A 20,618-nucleotide genomic window follows, 5' to 3' on the forward strand; every position below is an offset into this window, starting at 1 on the left:
ACTCCCAGGAACAATAAGCAGGACTAGGATTAAGAATAAAATTTCTGCAAATATATCGAGACTGCATAAAGTCAAAAATCCAGGTCAGGAGAATTGCAAAACAATGGAAAGTGCAAGTCTGCAAATTAGAATTTCAGGAACAAACCAAAAAAGCTCACTGCTTCACAGGCATTTCTCAACCTTCTGCTTTTTTTTTTTCTTAATTTTTTTTTGGTGCCCCTCCACCTACTCTGTTTTATCAGACTGATTAAAGCCAGGCCAGAACTTCAAATACAGAACAAAACTTCATTCAAACATCCCTAAACATCTTCCAAGGCTAGAAAATTGAATGGCATGATTATTCTGAGGACAGCAGAGTGATGTTCTTTTAAGAACAGAAGTCCACCCTGACACTGGTCAGTAGATTTGTGACCAGGCCAACTTTTCTCAAAGTTGTGTCAGAACTATTGAGGGGCTCTGGACCAAACTGATCTATTTGTCCACCAGAAACAGCTGGATGTGTTCCCTTTTCTCCTTCAGGCCTTTGAATAAGAGTTCTGTAAGACCCAACATGAACCCAGAAGGTTACACCTCACACAGACATCCCACACATTTTCTATACCTGTAACATGGAAAATGTGCTGGCTCTGATGGAAACTGAGTTAATTTTGCCCATGCCAGCCCTCTCAGTGCTGTGTGCTGGTAACACATCAGTGCTGCCACAGCACCAAGGCTGTCTCTCCAACATCCCCCATCTCCAGAAGGCTGAGGGTGGGCAAGGTCTTGGAGTGGCAGTCAGGGCAGCTGGTCCAAACTGACCAAAGGACTGTTCCTTTGCTTTTAATAAATCACCTTGATCTTGACCCATGAGTTTTTTCTACCTTCCCTTTCTCCCACCACCCTGTCCTTCTGAGGAGTGACAGAACCCAGCCAAGGCCAGGCCACCACAAGTACCAGACTGAAACAGGACCATAAATTCCCCTGAATTTAGAACGTGGCAGTAACAGGTTTGTGTTGCTTAGAACAGATCATAAAGACTCTTCAGTCTTCTCAGGTCCTCTTTATTACTTGCTTGATTGTCATTTAATAGCTCATACTGAGAGCTGTTGGGCACTAAAGTGTAACACAATATAAACAAAATAGTTGAAGAGCTTTCTGAAAAGACTACAGACTGTTTAGCTGAATTTAGTCTAATTAAAAAAGTCTTAATTTACATCCATAGAAGCCATATAAGCAAGAAATATGATAGGTCTTAGCACTAATTTCCATAAAACAAGCATACTGGATCAACTTGCCTTTCTGGTTTTTTGGCATCTGACTGCAGAATTACATTAACTGATTGATATCAGAACAAAAACAACTTTCTATTTATCATTTTATTGAGTTAGGTTAACTGCTACTCAGGTACTGTTAAAGCTATAATTTAATAAATTCCATTGTAAGGATTATCAGATTTCAGAAGAGCCCTATAACAGGTGGTGTGATGAGCAGGTACACATCCCACCACCAAGCAGCAGGTTGTTTGGCAGAATTCCTCAGCTAAAAAGACTGCAATAATCTCTACTTTGAAGCAAGTGTGTTTTGCAGTTAAAAAAGTTCAAAAGGTTGTCAAAAAGTTGACAAAGAGCAATAATCCTAAAACTGTGTTTTGTTCAGATACCTGCAGGAAACACCTCCATGACAGATCAAGCCAATTGACCTTGCCTTTCCAGAAACCTCTTGCACATTGAAATAAGTGAGAGAGGAAATGTCAAGGATGTGGAAACAATAAGGCTGATTTTGCTGTATATTGTTGATAGGAATACAAATTCAGTTTTCAAGTTTATAAAGGAATATCTGCCAATAGTGTTGACAAATTAACTAACTGCCATAACAAGTTATTCATGTATATATGTATATATTATCTTTGGATAAGTAGAACATATGCACAAACTCTCTCTAAAGAACACTGACCCTAATAACAGAAAATCATATAAAACCAACATCTTATAGATCAGAGAAAAACTACTTCACAGAATATTCCTGACACTTTATTTTAGAGGCAGACATAGAGAGAAACATCAGCTGAACTGCAGGCCAGTTCATCAGTGGTTACAACTCATACATTCCCTATGGCTTACAGTTTCTTAATTATTAAAAGCAGATAAACTATAGCTGTAGCCAATCCTTTGCAGCTTTTCACATGACTTAGGCTACATAAAAAAGGCATTCTCCCTTAGATTACAGACATTAGCCAAACCTATATACTTATTTGCAAAAGAGTATCACTGTTGTAATTAGATCTGGTTTTCTGAACAGAGAAAATAAAAGGAAGAAAAGAAGTTCAATCAAAGCTCCCATTCAGTGCAAGGATTAAAAATAAAGGAAAAGAATACACTGGTTATTGCTTTGCCTCCCTCAGCCCCACTGTGAAATTTTCATATCCTTTTAAAGATGTATCCGGAACTCTGTCAAAGAAAAACCCAGAAATACAGACAAGAAAAAAGTACTCACACTGTTTGGGTGTTGAATGGCAACTTCGTGCTGCAGCCTAACCCGCTGTGGCATCATCACATCATCCTGGAATAAATAGCACTCTGTTACTGAACATAAAAAGGGTCACAGTACAGTACTGACACACATTAGAATATGTTGCTAAATTAACATCATTTTACTGGCTTGCAGTCAGAAATGCAAATGGAACAGATATTAAGAGACCTCACACTTTTTGTGGATTAAACTCAAGCTGGAAGTGATCAAAACTACTACGTGACGATGGTGCTGTGATCTCAACACGCATCCACAGGCACCCACACATTTAACATTTATTTCTCAAGAAACTCTCCAACTCTTTCACAGCTCCCAGAGCAGCACTGAGTGTGAGGACAAGGAACTACCCTCAGTTAAAGCCAGGAGATGTGAGACACAGCACTATGAGGAAAATGTTCTCTGCAATCTGGCTGTACCTTGTTCCACTGAAAATGAAAAGCCTTTGGTCTCTAGATCTAAAAATATGTCATATTTCATGGGTACAATATCTAGGACTTGTGAAATGAGAAAATTCTAAGGAAAAGGAAAAAAGGGAAGTACCCACACTCATAAAGTTCATTAGCATTGACACTGGCTTTAAAACACACCACCTAGATTTAAATTTTGTGTTAATTCTTCTTCTACTTGTAGCATAAAGATCTGTTTTGTTTACATACAACAAGATAGGTTGTTTTGTGAAAAGCCAGTAACTTTGCTATTCTGCCTTGAACTGTTAGGAGAGATTCCTTTCAAAATTATATTATTTCCTGTTCAAAATTAAATCCTTTCTAACCAGTGACTTTACAGTCTATAGAAACTGTAGCACAATTTTTCTTCCCTAAATTTAGGCCCCTGAGGTTTCTACCTATACTCTTTTCCATGCTGGTGCCATATTTCCCCCCTTTTAAAGAATGAGTCTTTTTTAGATGCTGGTTAGAGCTAACACAGCCTATTTCTTCTCAGAGTATTCCCAAATAAACTTAATCAGGCAAACATAATTCAAAGGAGCCCTGAATTCCTGTTCTACAGACAGTCCATTAACAGTTCCTCACACTGAAATCATTCTGAGATTCCTATTAAAGCACAAACCCTCAATATTGAATTTACAACCAGTTTAAAACTTCCCATCAAGTCAACAGCAACAAAAAATATATTAGTGCTTAAATATCTACAGCTTGAAGAGTTGAATGACCTTCTATAAAGGTGCCACTACAGTTTTATCAAAACAATGCAGGATAAAAAGTTTCAGAAGTAGGTCCAACTATTTAATACAATTCAAGGTTAAGAAAGATAAAACAATAATAAAACTGACTCCTATCACATGTAAGTTTATAAAACATGGGAGGACTACGTTGTCAAAAGCATTTTTCCATATTTTGCATTTAGGATATATTTAGTAATAAGCATGACAGCTGTTCCTGATTTTCAAATCCAATAGAGCAAAAAACCCTTCTGATTTCTCATGAGTTCAAAACTACAGTGATATTATTTACCACCTAATCCACTTCATCAACAGAGCACCAGAATTCCAGTATCAAGTAAGTGTTCCAATAAAACCTTTACCCTATTTCTCACAAGAAGAACCATAATCCTATTTCTTTAGGCCAAATACAGAATTGATTTTTGTAAATTAAAATCTGGTTTTCATACAAGCAATAGCAGATATATTTTAACTGAACTTTACTCACTACTTTACAAGTTGCTAAGGATCCTTAGATGTTTTCTGAACATCATTTTCCGTTTCCAGAAAAAAAAAAGAAAAAAGAAAAGAGAGAGAAAAAAATCCACCAAAAAGCCAGGAATTTCAATGCTCAGAACAATGTTACCCTCATCTTTTACAAGATACAACATGTGCTCTTGTGCTAAAAGATCTCACTGTTCATGATCCCACACAGCAGAGAGAATTCTTACATTCACAAAGATGAAAAATAATAATATACTTGATTAAAAAAGGTTAAATCAGCATGGAAAGTATTCAAACCAAATTGAAATAACCTATGCACCAAAGAGGTCGATGTCATGTTTTCATAACCACCCAATTTGACAGGAATGGCCCCGTTCCCCTAAGAAAACACTGTGTCAGTTTGATGCTGTTGGCAAAACTCACACATCTCCAGATCTGGGGCTTAGGCTATCAGAGAGCATCAGGATTCTGTAAACTCCAGCTAAAGAGAGGGCACTGTAACCACAAAAACTTCTAAATGCCTCTTTTTATTAATACAGCTTTGTTCTCTAATGCTGGAAAACTCTATGAACTCTTACCCTGGATGACCTTTATTTCTTTTAATAATTCTGTCTCGTTTTTTTATTAGTAGCTTTACACACACACCGCTGCACTGTTCTGTGAGAGCTTCCAATTTCATGAAAGGAGAAAAAAACATGGGAAAAAAAGGAATGTAACAGTTTAGGATATAATCCCAAATACTGTAACAAAGCAATTGGATGATGAGGAAGAACAGCACAAAATATAAATCACACCCCAGACAGAAATGAGATACAAGCATCATTCAGCTTTCTTGGATTCAGGTTGGTACCAGAAAAGTAACTGCAAAATCCAACTTCCACAGATTCTTCACTGTGGATGACTGGAAAGGTGACCATGGAGTGGAAAACAGAATGTATTTATAGTGAAATAATCATGGATTTAAGACTGATATTTAGAAACCAAAATAAATTCTAATGAGTAAAACCAAAACTATTGTACCACAAATCAAGAGCACCTTAAAAAAGGATGGAATTTCAGCAACTATAGTATTAAACAACTAAGGTAGTAAAATATTTTACACAACTGTATGTGATGCAATCACAAATTTTCTATCCAAGCTGTTGCACTTATTCAATTCAGCAAATGTGTTGCCACACTTCAGTTTCTACAGGCTGAGTTTGGTCATCTCGTTTTTTTGGGTTTTTTTGTTTGTTTGTTTGTTTAAAACTGAGAACAAAACCTCAATAATCAGGCAAACACTTTCCAAATTATTTTTCACTCATTTCAGACAGAAAAAAAAAAGGGCCTATATAAAAAAGTGAAGTATATTTAGTTTGTTTCTGTTTCCTAGGTGAGAGAAGGGAAGATAACAATAGTAGCAGTGACTTACACTGAAAAATATCTTTAACAAAACTGAAATTTAGAATGAAATCCAAATTTCTCTGTTCACATGGAAGTCTCTAATGGTCCCCTAGCAGATATACAGCTGACAGGATGAAATTTCCCCCATAGAAAGAATGGACAAAAGAAAAGAAATTTGAAATAAATGCTAAATAAATGCATGCCTTCCCTACTCATATACTTGGAATACAAAAGCTGGCCTCTTCAACCAGCCTGTGGGGACCACATTGGGCTCCACACAGTGGTAACTTCATCATTTTCCCTTCAAACTGGTGCTTCTGCACTTCAGAAAGTAAAACAAAATATGCAATTCACATCACAATACACATCCACTTTTTGCAACCAAGAGCAAGTTCACAGAAAACAAAACACTAATTATAGCTCAGTATTGAGGTGCTTCCTTAATCTCACATTACAGACCCAGCATTTTGTGCTTTTCCAAAGTCCTTCATATTTGGCTGCTCAAAATGAAAAAAAGGATTGAGAGCTGAAACACTCCCATAATAACAGCACCTTCTTTCCACTGCAGCTATTAAATGCAAAATACAACCAGCAGCAACAGCGGGAGGAATGTTTCACTCATTGAGCAACAATATGGCATCTCCAAAATCTTTCAATTCATCAAATGGTCCATTCATTTATCCTGCACCTGCTCAGACTAGAGGGAAAATCTTTCTTTGCTATTGTTCAGTTCAACTCCTTGAACCAGGGAAGTGAAATGCCTGGGACCTCCAAAAACTGGTCTGTCAACAGCTCTACTGAAGGAAATACCCTGATTCCAGGCAATTCTCCAGGGGATGGTTTTTTACCAGCCCCACACTATCACACTCATTCAGGCACTCAATTGGCACCCACAAATCACCTGAGAATAATGATCTGTCAGTACTCGCAAGATCATAAGGAAAAAAATGCAAGCTTTCTGTTTCTACTCCCAAATTAAACTGAGAAAGAAGGGGACAACAAAGGAGACACTTCAAATTTAAGAAGCTGGCTGCATGGAGCACCTTTCTTTTTTTTGAACATAGCAACAAGCATAGACCTGGGTGGTGTTCTTATGAGCCTGACGATCTTTTTATGGAATCTTTTAATTAAGCATCGCTATTAGTTGGTCAGGAAACCTTTGCTGTAGAAGCAGCTTTCACCTCAGTGCAATTATTCAGCAAATCCAGACAAATGCCTTTCCATATCTTGCTTTTCTGTGGTCACTGGAGATCACCTTTGATTTTTTTCTCATACTCAGATCACTGAAAAAAATTATGTGTCAGCAGTCAAGTGAAGCAGGGAACTCACAAGGTGTTCAGCAGCAAAGCCAGTAAACCCAGACAAGAGTAAAAGCTTCACCAGCAACTCCAATTCCCCTCTTTAACTACTGAATAGATGAAGACACATGTAGGGAGAGGTTATGGCAACCAAATTCTGAAGGTCTGCCTCTTCATTTAACATTTCATACCAGAGAGAGGCATTTAATCTGGTTTTAATACAAGCACATCTTTACAAACAATGATAGGAATGATGCCTTTAAGCACCCATATTTTGAATTTTTGGGGCTCATTAGTGATTAGGAAACATGGACAACTCTTCTGGTAATGGGGTTCACCACTACATCCACACACCTGATATTTGTGTGTAATAACAGCTTATTTCAGTTTTTAAATCAGAGGATAAGTTCCAAAGGAACAGTATGTTAAACAACAACAGAAAGGAATTACATGAACTCTGATCACATCTCCATTTCCTAAGAAATAATTTGAATTTTCCTAAGACTAATTTGAAAGAAAGGAGGAATAATTCAGAAGTTTATTAGTGCCTGTAATGTATAATGGCAACTAAGAGGAAATCCATACTTCCAAACCCAGGAAGAGGCTGGAAAAACAAGCTGTTTATAACTGAATGTGCCTGACACATCTACCAGGTCTGCCTAGAGAAATTCCAACCACCTTCCTCCAAGGCCTTCAGCAATACCCCCTCAACGATGTGGGCTTGAACTTGAACCTCAAGGAACACATGCAATTTGAAATTAAGCAATTATGCACACAGCAATTAAGAACCATTCCCAACTTAAATCATACAAACAAATCTCCCAAAGCAAAAGGCACAGGTCAGCAGCTACCAATTCCATCACAGAAATGACAAATCTGGTGTGGTTCACCCTCATTTTTGGTGAATAAAACTTATCAGTGTCACCATGGCATTTTTGATTATTAGCAGGCAGTGACACTGTGGCAACATGGCTTAAAGTCATATCTTTGAACTGCCTGAGAATCTCTGAAATTGTGATACATTGCCAACAGAGCTTTTCAAAAGATTAAAACAAGCACGTTAAGTTCTCAAGTGATTATGACTGGGTTTGAAACACTGCAGGTCAAAAAAGGACACATTTTTATGTTTTTTCTTTAACAGTCAGGAGTTCTCCAACACACTGAATAAACCTGAAACAATTGGAAAAGACACAGATTGTTAGGGTGAAATGAAAGCGTGATTCTTTTTAAAGAAATACAGTTTCAGACAAGTAGAGGCATGTTTATGTGCATGTCAATGAAAACAGCAGTTCAAAGCAGAATTTTTAGTGTAAGAGCTGTGTTACAAGTGGGTAAATGCCTCTAACAAAAATGGCACCACCCCAGAGAAGTGACAAACTACAGCTACAGCACAATGAAACTGGCAGATAAAGTCATAACTGCAGACAATTTAAAGAAGAAAAGCTAACAGTGAAATATATTTGCAAAATTAGCTCTCATTTTTCCACACTGTAAATGTTACATATGAAAACATTGTTAAGTAGCTTCAATTTTTCTACTTATTTTCCCAGAGGGGAAAAAATGCCTCAGTAGCTTGGAGGTGAAATATGTAACAACCAGAGTAAAAAAACTCCACAATAGCTGTTTGTCAAACAGCTGCCACTTCATACTATAAAAGGCTGATCAAATTCTGACAGTTCTGAGATCTGTAACCTTTTTTTTTCCACATTTCTCCCCAGTTTGTTGTCCTCAGAAATCTGTGTTGAGAGACATAACACAAGCAGCTTGACTCCAGCTGGAAGGGCAAGCAAAAACAGTCTTGCTGGAGCCAGCCCTTCCAAAGACGCTCCCAAATTTGCTCATCCACTCATTTCCCTTCACAGAGAAAACAAAGGAAGGCACAAAAAGCCACGGATGTATTTCTCCACCTCTTTGTAACGTGCACAAACTACATCCCCAGCCCCATTCCTCTCCACATCCACCTGTAGCAAACCTGAAATTGTGGCTGCACTTCTGAAGGTCAATTCCTTGGCATTACTGCAGCACATTCCAAAAGGTTGATATCAACATTCCTTCCTAGAGAGCTGGATACTGGACTGGTGACTGAAATGAAGAAGGTAGGTGGTGTGTGGAAGCAGAGTTGTTAAACAGCTGGCAACATCTGTGTCCCAGCTATTATCACATGACATTTACTAACTACCAAAACACTGAGCAATTTTTGGACTTGTGGCAGTTTCCACTTTATTTGCTCTGATCAGTTTTCAGCAAAAAATTATAGTCACAAGGAGAGACAGGAGAAAATACATCTAAGTAATGCCAGGCATTTAATATTTTTTTTGTAGCAAGATTACGCTTCTGGTAGTCCAGAATGCCTCTGTTTTGAGGAAGTAACAGAAATGTACAGAACAGAAAATTTTGGTAACTTCTCCTAAGGTCATTCACACTGTAAACCATAAAATCCTCAACTCACTTTGAGTAATTCTTGATAATATTAAATATAAACTTCTGCTAATGATAATATTGCAGAAATACAGTATCATTACCAGTTATATTCCTTAATAATTATTTGCTTCCCTGATGTTTTGTTTTCATGCAATAATCAGCAAAGAAACAACACAGAAGCAGGAAGAGTTTAATATATGGTAAATAACAAACCAAGAATTCTGAAGAACCACTATGAAAATATGAATTAACTTCATTAAGAGAATTTGATCTTCTAGTTTATTGCTAGTAATTTTCAAACAACTAGATCTGTCTGGACTGAAAAGAAAGACTAACCCATAATTTACTTCAGTGCATCATGCTACTCATATTTGATACAGAAGATATGAAGCTCCATGGGACAAGAGCAGATTAATTTCTCTTTCATGTACTCGTGGACTCAGATAACTTCAGCCAGCTCAAGTACACACATTCCTCATCCTGCAGACTTCCTAGAATATTCTATGCAAAGTGGTATCTGTCCAAGCCTGGAATACCAAAACTTTGCAATTCAAAAGTAAGTTCCCTTTTTATTTTTTCCATTTTAGATATGGTTTCACATGAACAGCCTCACTGATTAACAATATACCACAAAAATCACAACATTTTAACACATGAACAAAAAAAAATTTCTTCCATCTAGTTGATAATGCACTTGAAGTTTACAAACTGAAGGATTTTCCTAATTAAAACCTGAGAATGGCTGTAGAGTTCACATCCCTGCTCTCAAAACACTTTTTAACGAGCAAGACAATCATAATATTCAGTTGAATTGTATCTGAAAACCTACCCTGTCAGCAGCCAGTTCATCCTGTACTACCCTAACCCATAGTTCAGTTCTAATTCAGAGTGGAAAAAAATCAATCTTCAGGTGAAATTACAGGAGATCAGTGAGCCTTGAAGGTCCTGCTCTTCTTGCCTGATCCCAGCACAAGGCCCCACTCCTCTGCTCAGCTGGGCACCTTTGTGAAACCATTCCTGCATATTCAGCTGCACAAAGTGAGATCCTTATCTGGGGGTTAGTGAGCTGAATGGTTTCACAGAAGATATCCAACAAAGGACAGGAAAAAAAAAATTCAAGTTGGAAGGTGAGACCTCTCCTATTTTACATCAAAAAGCCAGTAGATTAGCTCTTAGTTTCTCATCAATACAATTTTCTGAAGAATGTGGGAAAGAAAAATCCTCAAAACACCTAAATACCAACCTTGCCCAGCCCTGTTCACAACAGCTTGTGAAATCTGATATAATCAAAGAATGATGTAAGGCTTTCTGCAGGTTGGAATAGAACTTTACAGCCATAAATAGTAACCAGCACATTTAACAACCGAACACCTTTAAGCAGCTTGTCTTTCAGCAAGTCAACAACTCCATTAAAAAGAAAAGGATTTATTGAAAAAACCAAGTTAGACAAAAAGCATTAACTTACTGAATCCAGAAAGCAGAGATAAGTTCCTGAGCTCTGAATTACTGCTTGATTTTTAGCAAATCCAACTGTTGAAAAAGCAAAGATAAAAATATGGAGGAGTTTTTACTGTTGCATCTTTTAAAATCTTAATAAAGTGAGGAACAAATAAGAGAAAATACAAAAATCAGTATCACACAAAGAACCAATTTTTTCCACATTTAAAGCAAGATAATTTGAGAATATTTAAATAGGATGCCTATGTCAGTCACCTTCTCTGACTGAATACCAGAACTATACAATCAAGTAGAATAAGATTCCTTTTGCCAGCCCTCCCCAAAGGACATAATATGTAATGTGTATCTTGATGAGGGCAGGTTTTATATCCATATTGTTTATATATTTATACTCAGCTTGTAGAATCACAGAATGCTTCGGGCTGGAAGGGATCTTTAAAGGTCATTTAGGCCAATCCCTCGCAAAGAGCAGATGCTGAAAACCCTTGGCTGCACATACATTCATCTTTTTAAGTCCTCAAACATACCAGCAAATCATAAAAGATGCAGAGAAGGACCAGAAACGGCTGATCTTCACATCAGGGTTCTCAGAAGGACATAAAAATTTCTGTTCCTTGGTGCTTGTTAAGTATAAACTTTGCAAATACAAAAACTTCATGTGCCATTTATGCAAAGGCAGGTGTAATGCAGAGGGGAGCCGAAGCTTTTTTATTAGACACACACACAAAGCACACAGGTGGCTTATTTCTACCATAACGTGGTAGAAATCATCAATGGAGAGCACACTGAAATGTCACTTCAGACAAATGACAACATTGGCACCTGGGGTCTCTTAGCTTCTGACCTCCTGACACTTGGTGAATCTTTTTACCAACACATTCATTTCAGGAAGCTGAACCAAGGAAGAAAATTCTTTTTGTCAGCCTTATTTCTGAAGCAGATGACTGTTCTGGAGGATCAAACAAATGGCAGAACCAGAAAAATAGGAAGGAGCAGGAATCCACAGTTGAAGGTAAGGATGGGACTGCAGCAGACATTGAAATACACCCACAAGGTGGGAATGCTTACCTGGGATCGTTTTTGCAGGCAGACAAGGTGTACCTAAGAACATTCTGCTCTCTGAGTTCTTGCCCTGGGCAGCATTTTAAGAAAAGACCACACTATATCCAGTGGTAATCTGAAAAATTCTGCATGGATTCCTCTTGGTCACATACGTAACATAAACTTTCTTTGGAGTATTTATGGGACCAAGTCAGGGAATCCAGCAAGATCACCCTGACCTGCAAAATAAACATTGTGAAGACATGCAATACTGTAGGGTTTTTACTTTTTAGGGGGAAAACTGGAAATGTAAAGCCAAAAAAATCTCACCATGAAATGGAGAAGAATAGTTTTAAATAGTATTATCCATAAAGTTTCTGATTTTGCATTTGAAAAGTTTTGTTCTGTAATTCTCTTATCTTTTTATGTGCTACAAGTTTAAGTTTGCTCAGGAGACAAATTTAACTGGGCTCAAAGGTTCCCTTAGCTGTAATGCACGTGCTCCTTGGCTATTTTGCTGAGCTGTCCAAGTACAGAAAAAGACTTGTGACTGCATTTCTTACTGCCTCCAAGGAACATTATGTCAACTACCACCAGAACACGACTTAGAAAGGCTCTTCCTTATAACTGTGTTATTTTTTCTCATGTACTTTAATCCTCACTTTAACTTCTCTTCATTGTGGGTTTTTTTGGATTTATTATTTTACAGGATGTTTACATATTACCTTTTACAGACCTATGAATATCTAATCTCATCTCTACAGTAACTCTCAGTCTCCTTCCTACTGGCAGTGAAATGCAGCTGGCAAAGACAGGAGCTGCCACAGCAGCAGAGCTGGATCCTGGCATGAGCAGTTTTAGTGGGAAACGACTGATGCAAGACTACAGGTCTGGACATGGCAAAGCAGCAAAGCCCCAGTTCTGAGGAGGTCCCGAGTAAAGCAAGAGATAAAAGAGCAGCACAAAAATGAGGACAGAATTCAATCTGCCCAACATCAAACACATCAGTACTATCAGAAGCCATAGCAGCTGTAAAGCAGCCTGGACTTACATTTCAGTGCTGTCATTAACATACCCAAATATTTCAACAGCCTTCAGTGTGGATAATAATGAATTACAGAGAATCAAAAATTTAAGAAGAGTGAAGGAGGCTTCAAGGCAACTACAAGATGGCAATTATATTCCTTTATGAACTTTCTGAAGTATTTCAGATCTCATTTTCAAATAAACCACTTTAAATAAAATCATGAAATATTTAGTATTTGTTATGAGAAAGAGTTGGAAAATATTTCTTGCTGTGTCTAAGACAGAAACACCCTGAAGTTTTTCATATACCAGATTTCTTTTAGAGGAAAGAGAGAGAAGAAAATACACATATTTTTTAAATTATTAAGAAGATAAATATAACTCCCCATAGAAGAACCTAGGTATTAAAAATTTCTTTCAACAACAAATTCTGTGTTTGGCATGAGTAAAAAATGTCTTTAATATTACTCTACTGAACAAAATGAAATGTTTGTGCCAGGTCTCTGAGTTTTGTAAGGCCTGCTTACTTGGTGAAAAGAGCCTGTTACCATGGTTACAGCCGTAAAAACTTAAGCCTCAGTGAGATATTAACATTCCTCACTCTTGGAAAGAAAAAGGTTTCCTTTTTTTAGGCAAGTGACCCTTTCTCTTTTCCTAGGTTCTCCCCCTTTCTTTTACATGCTAGAAAAGAATCAGAAATAAATCCTAATCTTGTGTAAATAGTTGAAGATGTGAAGCCTGACTAGTACATTGTTTCTGTACCAAAGCATCTTCTTTTAAAGGCAAGACTCCTTCCAGTTGTACCTAGTCCTTAACAAAATGAAAGTAAATTACCAAAAGCAAACAAATACTATGGATTTCAAGTAACCTGCTTCTAAAATTTAACAACCATGAAATAAAGCTGTTCTTGTTTTAATGGTGACCTGAGAGTGTCTTCCACATGGATAAGCCTGGGTTTGTTTTTTAGCAGCACTATGCATTTCACACTATTAGTTAAATAGTGCGCAGCTGCCCCTCCCACCCCCAATTTATTAAAGATCTGTTCAGTCTCCAGCTACCCCAACACTGACAAATGCATGCTAAACCAAAAATTAATCTGACATATCCCTAATGGCACAATGGAATTCACAACTGGAACTCAGTTTTAGGTTCAGTTTCCTGAAGTGCAAAGGTGAACAGACATCAGAATTCTAAAATAAAATAATAAAAAAAAAATCCTGCTTGTGTGTTCTGCCAAACCAAAACTAGTTTATACACAATTGATACAACACTTTAGTAAGAACAAGACTTTAGACAGAGCTAATGTTTATAAAAACGGAAAATATGCTACACAACACAATGGTATTAGCAAAAACATTACTAACTACCTTAAGTATCAGAATTAACAATCTCTGTGATTATTCTTTGATTTAAGAAACTGTAACTGACTTAGTTTCTTGATCATCAACTACTAAAAGAAGTCAGTTTTGAAAAGACTGATAACCCAGTAGTGGAGGGGAGAAAAAAGAAGAAAAAGTTACAGGAATATGAGTAATAATTCTCAACATTGCTCAACTCCAGCTGTATCATTTGCCCAAAAGAGAAAAATTCCCTCTAAAAACCTTGTCTGCCTTTTGTCATTACCAGTCCAATAGTTCTAATATTACAAGCTGCACTGTCAAAACAACACAGTTCATGCTAGAGGTATTAAAATACTAAAAATATTTATAGTAAGGGTTATGCTGTGTTTCGAGTTTTCCTTCCTAATTTGCCCTAAACTAAGACACTGTGTTACTTCAGTATTGCTACATCTGACAACTGTTTAAAAACAGATGTAAAGCCTATGGTCAGGAGAAATGACAGTAAATAAAGCCAGGGGCCTCTACCAGATTGCAGATGAATTCAGTGCACAAACTCTCAATTTATTTGCATGTTTCAACAGGGGATAAAAATCAAACTTTCTGAAACAGAACTGGGCTTTTGCATAAGATCATTTTGAGGAGACTGTAAGAAGCCTGAGTTTCTTTCCACTTCAAACAGGACGTGTAGTGAAAACCAGAAATTGTCCAAATTTTGTGTTCCAGTGTTTCCAAAGCGTGACTTTTAAGAGATAACTTCAAAGACACAAACTTGGAAGAAATATTTTAACAATTCCTACCTGTCTACTTATTCCCAGAAAGTCCAGAATGACAAAAACATTGGTTACACAGCTCCAGTACAAAATGTGAGCACACTGTTCTTCCTTTGTCCTGCTGTTTTTCCTCAGAACACAGATGTGATCTTCCAGCTTTACTGTCACTCAACAGCTTCTTCAAAAACCAATTGACTTTTATTTCTATTTTACATTTTAGGAAGATTTTGTGCTAAAAACCCCTGAACATAAACTAACCAAAACAAGCAAAAGAAAATCCATTTAAAGAGATTTGCTTGTAATCACCTGCAGTGGGTGTGATTCATATTAGCATGCAAATGAATAGGGGATCATAAAATCATACACCTGTCTGACAGCTCACTAAACATATTGCTTTAGCCCTTTGAGTGAACATTTTAGTGGGAGTTTTTAGCTCAAATCAAAACTTCTGAAACCTCTGTTTTGATTTGATCATTGAAGCAATATCAAAAAGGTATTTATTTTCTATTTCAGGGTCTATTTTACTGAACTGAAAGATATGCATTTACTTTTAAAATCTTTATGCAATAAATTTTTTATTTATTTTTTCTTAAAACCCATCTCCTGAAGATAAATCAGATATCAGAAAGCCATAGTAAAATTGTAAGCATTAGTAACATTGTGTATACTACAATTAAACAAAATTCTTTTGCTTTTGCAGAGTAGAGCACACAAGTGCTAAGCCAAGTTCCTCTTTCCTTGGACATATAAACAAATTCTACAGAGCCCAAAGCAACAGGGCCAAATTCAAGTTGGAATGAGTTTTCAAACAGAGCTCTAGAAAACAATGTGAGTTTTTTCCATTGCAGTGCAAATGGCTATGAAGACACTTTTCAAACTAAAAATCAGAAGGTGCCTGCAATAAGAACCAAACTCTCACAAAATCACTATTAAGCTACATACCACCTCCAGGCTGAGAGGAATCATTGGTTCCAATGATTACTGAAACACCAACTTCCTCCAACTTGATCTTCCATTCTTCAATTATTTCAGCTGAACCATCCTAGAAAAAATAATGACTTAGATACAGCTATTTTAATTGGTGTGTTGAAGTGAACCAAAAAGTCTTGTTAGAGACATTATTTACTTGGACAGTATTTTAAAGAAGGTCTGAAACTCACCTTACTGGCATCATTAAAAATTGACAGCTCCATGGTTCCCTTAAAATCTTGTTCCCAAACTGACTTTAGGCATTCATCTAACCAGCATTCACTGTTGTGAACAGGCACAATGATAGACTACAAAAAAACAGAGATCCACATGCATGTCAGGAAGCATGTTTTTGTTTACTTACAGTATATTTATTAAAAAGGAGAAGTAGCGGATCCTTCCGAAACTAACTTTCAACAAAAAATGCATCTTAAAAATATAAAGGTCGGCGAAGAACCTTTCTTTTCTTTACAAAAACACTATTTGCATTCCTCTCTCAAGCTTATTTTTAAATAAAGTTCTGTAAGATGGTTCTTGGTAGAAGAGGGACCACTGAAGCAAACCCACAAATGAAACATCTGTAACACCACCCTAACCTCATTCTAGTATTCCTGCACTTCTTAAGACACTCCTCACTTTTCTCTTCTATGAATACATCTTACTCATCTATTTATCTTCAAGCCTAATTGGAGATGCTCACATATGCAGCTGGACCCTCAGGCTGCAGCCAAGTTTTTAAAAATTATTCCACCTACAACTGCTCTAAAGCACCCTGGAAGTTGGTGATGCAGTTCCATATTCTGCCATTCCAGCTGCAGGTTTTCCTCCTGCAGCCTCTCTCGGTTCTGATGTGCACCCAAAGCAGGAAAATATACCTGAAATATTGTAAAATTGGTTAGAAAACAGAGAGGAGGGCTTTATCTGTTCAGTTACCACTCTTCTAATCACCCCTAAAAAGCTAACAATCCCCAAAATTCTTTCAGTGTCTCAAAATAGAACACTTTTCCTTCACAGCATGCAAAGGCCTGGGAAATCATCCTGGTGATAACCTGGCTGTGCTTGCAAAGGGAGAGCCCAAGTCTGTACCTGTTAAAATTACTTCTAGATGGGGAACTTAAGGGCCTAAGTAACTCCTAAAAAGTCTCATGGGACATTTCAAGAAGTCCCTAGAAACACAACTTAAACTCCTCATTATGTGGGGTTTACAAAAAAAAAAACGCATGGCTGGAAGAAAGAGAGGATTTGTTCCTATTGTGAGCAGGAGAGAATCCTAAGAAACAAAATTCTGGGATACTGAAATGGAATTATACACAATTTAGTGCCACGTGAACACATGTGCATTGTGCAAATACACACAGGTGCACACATCAGAAGGCAGGGTTTTGGACACTGAAGGATGTACACACAGCCAAATAAAATAGTAAACATCTAAAATGGATGAACCTCCAGATTTTTGGCAGGATGATGGGAACAGTTCTTAAAAGAAGTAGGATAAAAGCACTCTGAAATAAGGGAGAAACAAAAAAAAACAACAAAAAACTGATTACCCAGTAATTAAAACATACATAAAAAAGATTATTTCAGAACTGTGTCAGATCAGTACTTTGAGACTAAAAAAAAAAGCAAAAAATCTGAGATTCTGAAGTGCTACATTAAATTTACTCAAGATTTTCATATTCTTTATGTAGACATGGCAATTCAAATATGACCCTACACATTCATACCAACGAATCTAACATATTCAATCAGGAAAAAAGGGTTCCACAATTCTTCCAATGACAATATAAACTTGTGCAGTTTTGCACATCCAGAAAAATCAGTTATTTTTCAATTTGTTTTCTGATTCACTTAGTAAAAATTTGACTAAGCCATCACCATCTAGCACACCATTGGTTTGAAAACTGGAACTTCTTTGCTTTTCTTCCGTGGTGTACTCCTGTTTTAAGTCAGGGCAGCAGTGCAAAATAGCAAGATGATGTTTGACCTCCCTGTTTAGTTTGAACTGAAAGTAGAAAAAAGTACTTCAAGGGCAGCACATATTAAACAACCCATAAATACCTGATGGCTCTGAGGTGCTCTGAACTGAGCTGCTCATGATATATTAACATGCTCCTGAACACATTACTGTGAGCAAATTCTACTTCCACAGAACCAGGACCACAGATAGATACAGAACTGGACACCTGCCAAACTAAGGCCCAGAGCTCAACTGCTGATACTTCTGTGTAAAACCTGAAAAATTAACAAATCCACACAAATAACTGTATTCAGCAATAGGACAAACACCTCAGAGTATTGCTGATGTTGTATACCAGTTTTCTTGTATTCCAACCATTCTTGCTCACCTCACTGGTTTTCTGTGTTTAGTTTTAGTTTGAGGATGCATCAAAAATCTAGACTTTCATTTCTTCCTCGCTCATTACTAGAACTGTACCCTGGCTTAAGAGTTGCAACTGGGCAGTCATAAATTGGCTTTTCATGACGTGTGACTGTCTCAGAATAATTCAATCTCCTTGGACCATTTAAAGAGGGGAAAATCATGAACCAGGGCACTACTTTACCTACAGGTGTAGTCTCATAGCAAAAATACCAGCTGGTAGTAACCTCCAGAGACTGTGGCTGCTTCTTCTGTCCCAAAACAAGATCAACTACAGCTCTGTCATTGCTGACAAACCCCCTCTCCGTGGACAAACACCAGCATTGCTAAGGGAAACATAAAAAGCAGGCATAAGGCAGACCTAGAATGGTTTTCCCAGTGTCTTTTTGTGACAGTTTATGCCAACTCCTACTTCCCAATCCCAGCACAGATGATTATTCCAGTTCTCCTTGCAGCAACCCTTCCTGTATTTGAAGACTGCTACCAAAACAGTGAACTACAAGAGAGCATAAAGCTCTCTCAAAGTAATTTTGAGTATTGGGGACATAGACTGCAAATATAATGTGCTTTTAGCATTACAAATCATCTGAGTGGCAATCTGAGTGATGTGAGTCAGAATTACCTTTTCATTAGCTGAGGCTGATTTACAGCAGAAAGAAACAGAGGAGTTTCATGGCCTATGACCCAAATATGACTCTTAAAACAGAGCTATGAATCAAAGCTGGACTTGAGCATTGTGACACTACCTGGATTTCCCTGAACTCCACACATTCTAGACAAGAATTCCATCTATTTTTGTATTTTCATATCTCCTTTTATATAGCTATATAGGCACAGATAGAGATAGATGTTGTATATTTAACTTTATTTATGTGTTTAATTTATACATATGTGCACATTTATTAAAAATATATAAATATAAATATAAAAATGTGTATCTATAACATATAAAACATATTATATATAAATATATGTTTCTTATATATAATTCCATATAATTATATGTAATTATTATATAATTATTCATCAAGTATATAATTATTATATAATTATATATTAGATATGTATTATTATATATAAATATACAAGTTTATTTATAAATATAAAATAAATGTCTTTTTATAGAAATAGAAACATAACGATAAACATATACACTATATATGTACATAGGATATATATACACACACACACACTATATATACATACAAGATATAACTAACTAACTAACTAACTAAATAAATAAATAAAGGTACGGGAAGTAACAAAAGCAGGAAGTGTAGGAAGATTTTACGACTTTCATTACCAACCCCGTGTAGCCGAACGCGCCGAGGCACCGAGCCCTCCGGGAGAGCCCTCCCGGGCCAGCCCCGGCCCCGCCCGAGCTGCCGTGTCCGCAGCGGGCAGCCCCGGCCCGGGACACCCCGGCCCGGCCCCGCCTGTCACGTACCACCTGCACGGGGGCCTCGGGGCTCCCACCCGCTCTCCCCGGCTCCGCCATCGCCGCCGCCCCTCAGGGAGGAGCGGGAGGAACAACCACAGAGACGGAGGCGGGAGCGGCCGGAAGAGGCTCTGCTGGCGGCGGCAGCCGAGCCCCGGCCCCGGCCCCGGCCCCGGCCCCGGCCCCGGCCCCGGCCCCGGCCCCTGAGGGAAACCCCGGGCCTGGCCCGTGAGGGAAGCCCCGACCTCGGCCCCGGCCGCGGCCCGTGAGGGAAACCCTGGCCCCGGCTGTGGAGTCACTCGTACTGAAAATCACGCTATGAAAAACCAGTGTCCGCAAAGGAGACAGAGGAGTCCTGCACCTTTATTCGAATAAAGGGGGAGAGGCCACCGGGGCACACACCCGCCGGATTTTCTCTCGAGGTGTTGGGGGAGGCAGCCTCCTTTTATTCCGAACTCCCGGCCGCATGTTGCCCTCTTCCTTTCCCAGTGCTGAGGTTCTAGGAAAGTACAGCCTTCCCGAAGCGCCTACCACATATTCCCCCCGCTTAAACTTATCATTTTCCCCTTAAGTTCAAAAGTTCAGGCTTGTGCCGACCCATTTGTCTGTTTCAGGAGTCAGGCTGTCCGGGCTCTGTAGCAAACCTGCTGCTTTGATTTAATAGAGACATTAAATCCATTTCAAAGTCGTTAACACCCATACCTTCACTCATCGGATTGTTAAGACATTAACACACATCTTCCCTCTCACACTGATTCCTCAATAGATGCTGCACTCACTTCCCCACCTGTTCTCTAAGATCAATCCTGTAAATTTTCAGCAGTGTTATAATGCTTTTTCAAAGTTATTTCCCACACTGAGGTATGGTGGCTGGTAGTAGCTTACTTGAGCTGAAATTTGTGGAAACTGAAACAAATTTTTTGCTT

At 38.0% G+C, this 20,618-nt stretch overlaps 1 protein-coding gene across 1 annotated transcript in view; it reads right to left on the bottom strand.

The window, feature by feature from the left end:
- Positions 1–19,755, bottom strand: part of QTGAL (queuosine-tRNA galactosyltransferase) — a 103,618-nt gene extending 83,863 nt beyond the window's left edge. The window contains exons 1-5 of the mRNA XM_005526820.3: positions 19,702–19,755; positions 16,069–16,185; positions 15,851–15,950; positions 10,739–10,803; positions 2,473–2,538 (exon numbers count right to left, since the gene is read on the bottom strand). Of these exons, the coding sequence (XP_005526877.2) occupies positions 2,473–2,538; positions 10,739–10,803; positions 15,851–15,950; positions 16,069–16,185; positions 19,702–19,752 (399 nt within the window). The 5' untranslated portion in view covers positions 19,753–19,755. The remainder of the gene's footprint in view (positions 1–2,472; positions 2,539–10,738; positions 10,804–15,850; positions 15,951–16,068; positions 16,186–19,701) is intronic.
- Between the last annotated feature and the right edge of the window lie 863 nt (positions 19,756–20,618).

This window comes from Pseudopodoces humilis, chromosome 21 (genome assembly GCF_049639895.1).
Source record: "Pseudopodoces humilis isolate 2021_Gansu_Grassland_sample_001 chromosome 21, ASM4963989v1, whole genome shotgun sequence".
Taxonomy (NCBI): domain Eukaryota; kingdom Metazoa; phylum Chordata; class Aves; order Passeriformes; family Paridae; genus Pseudopodoces; species Pseudopodoces humilis.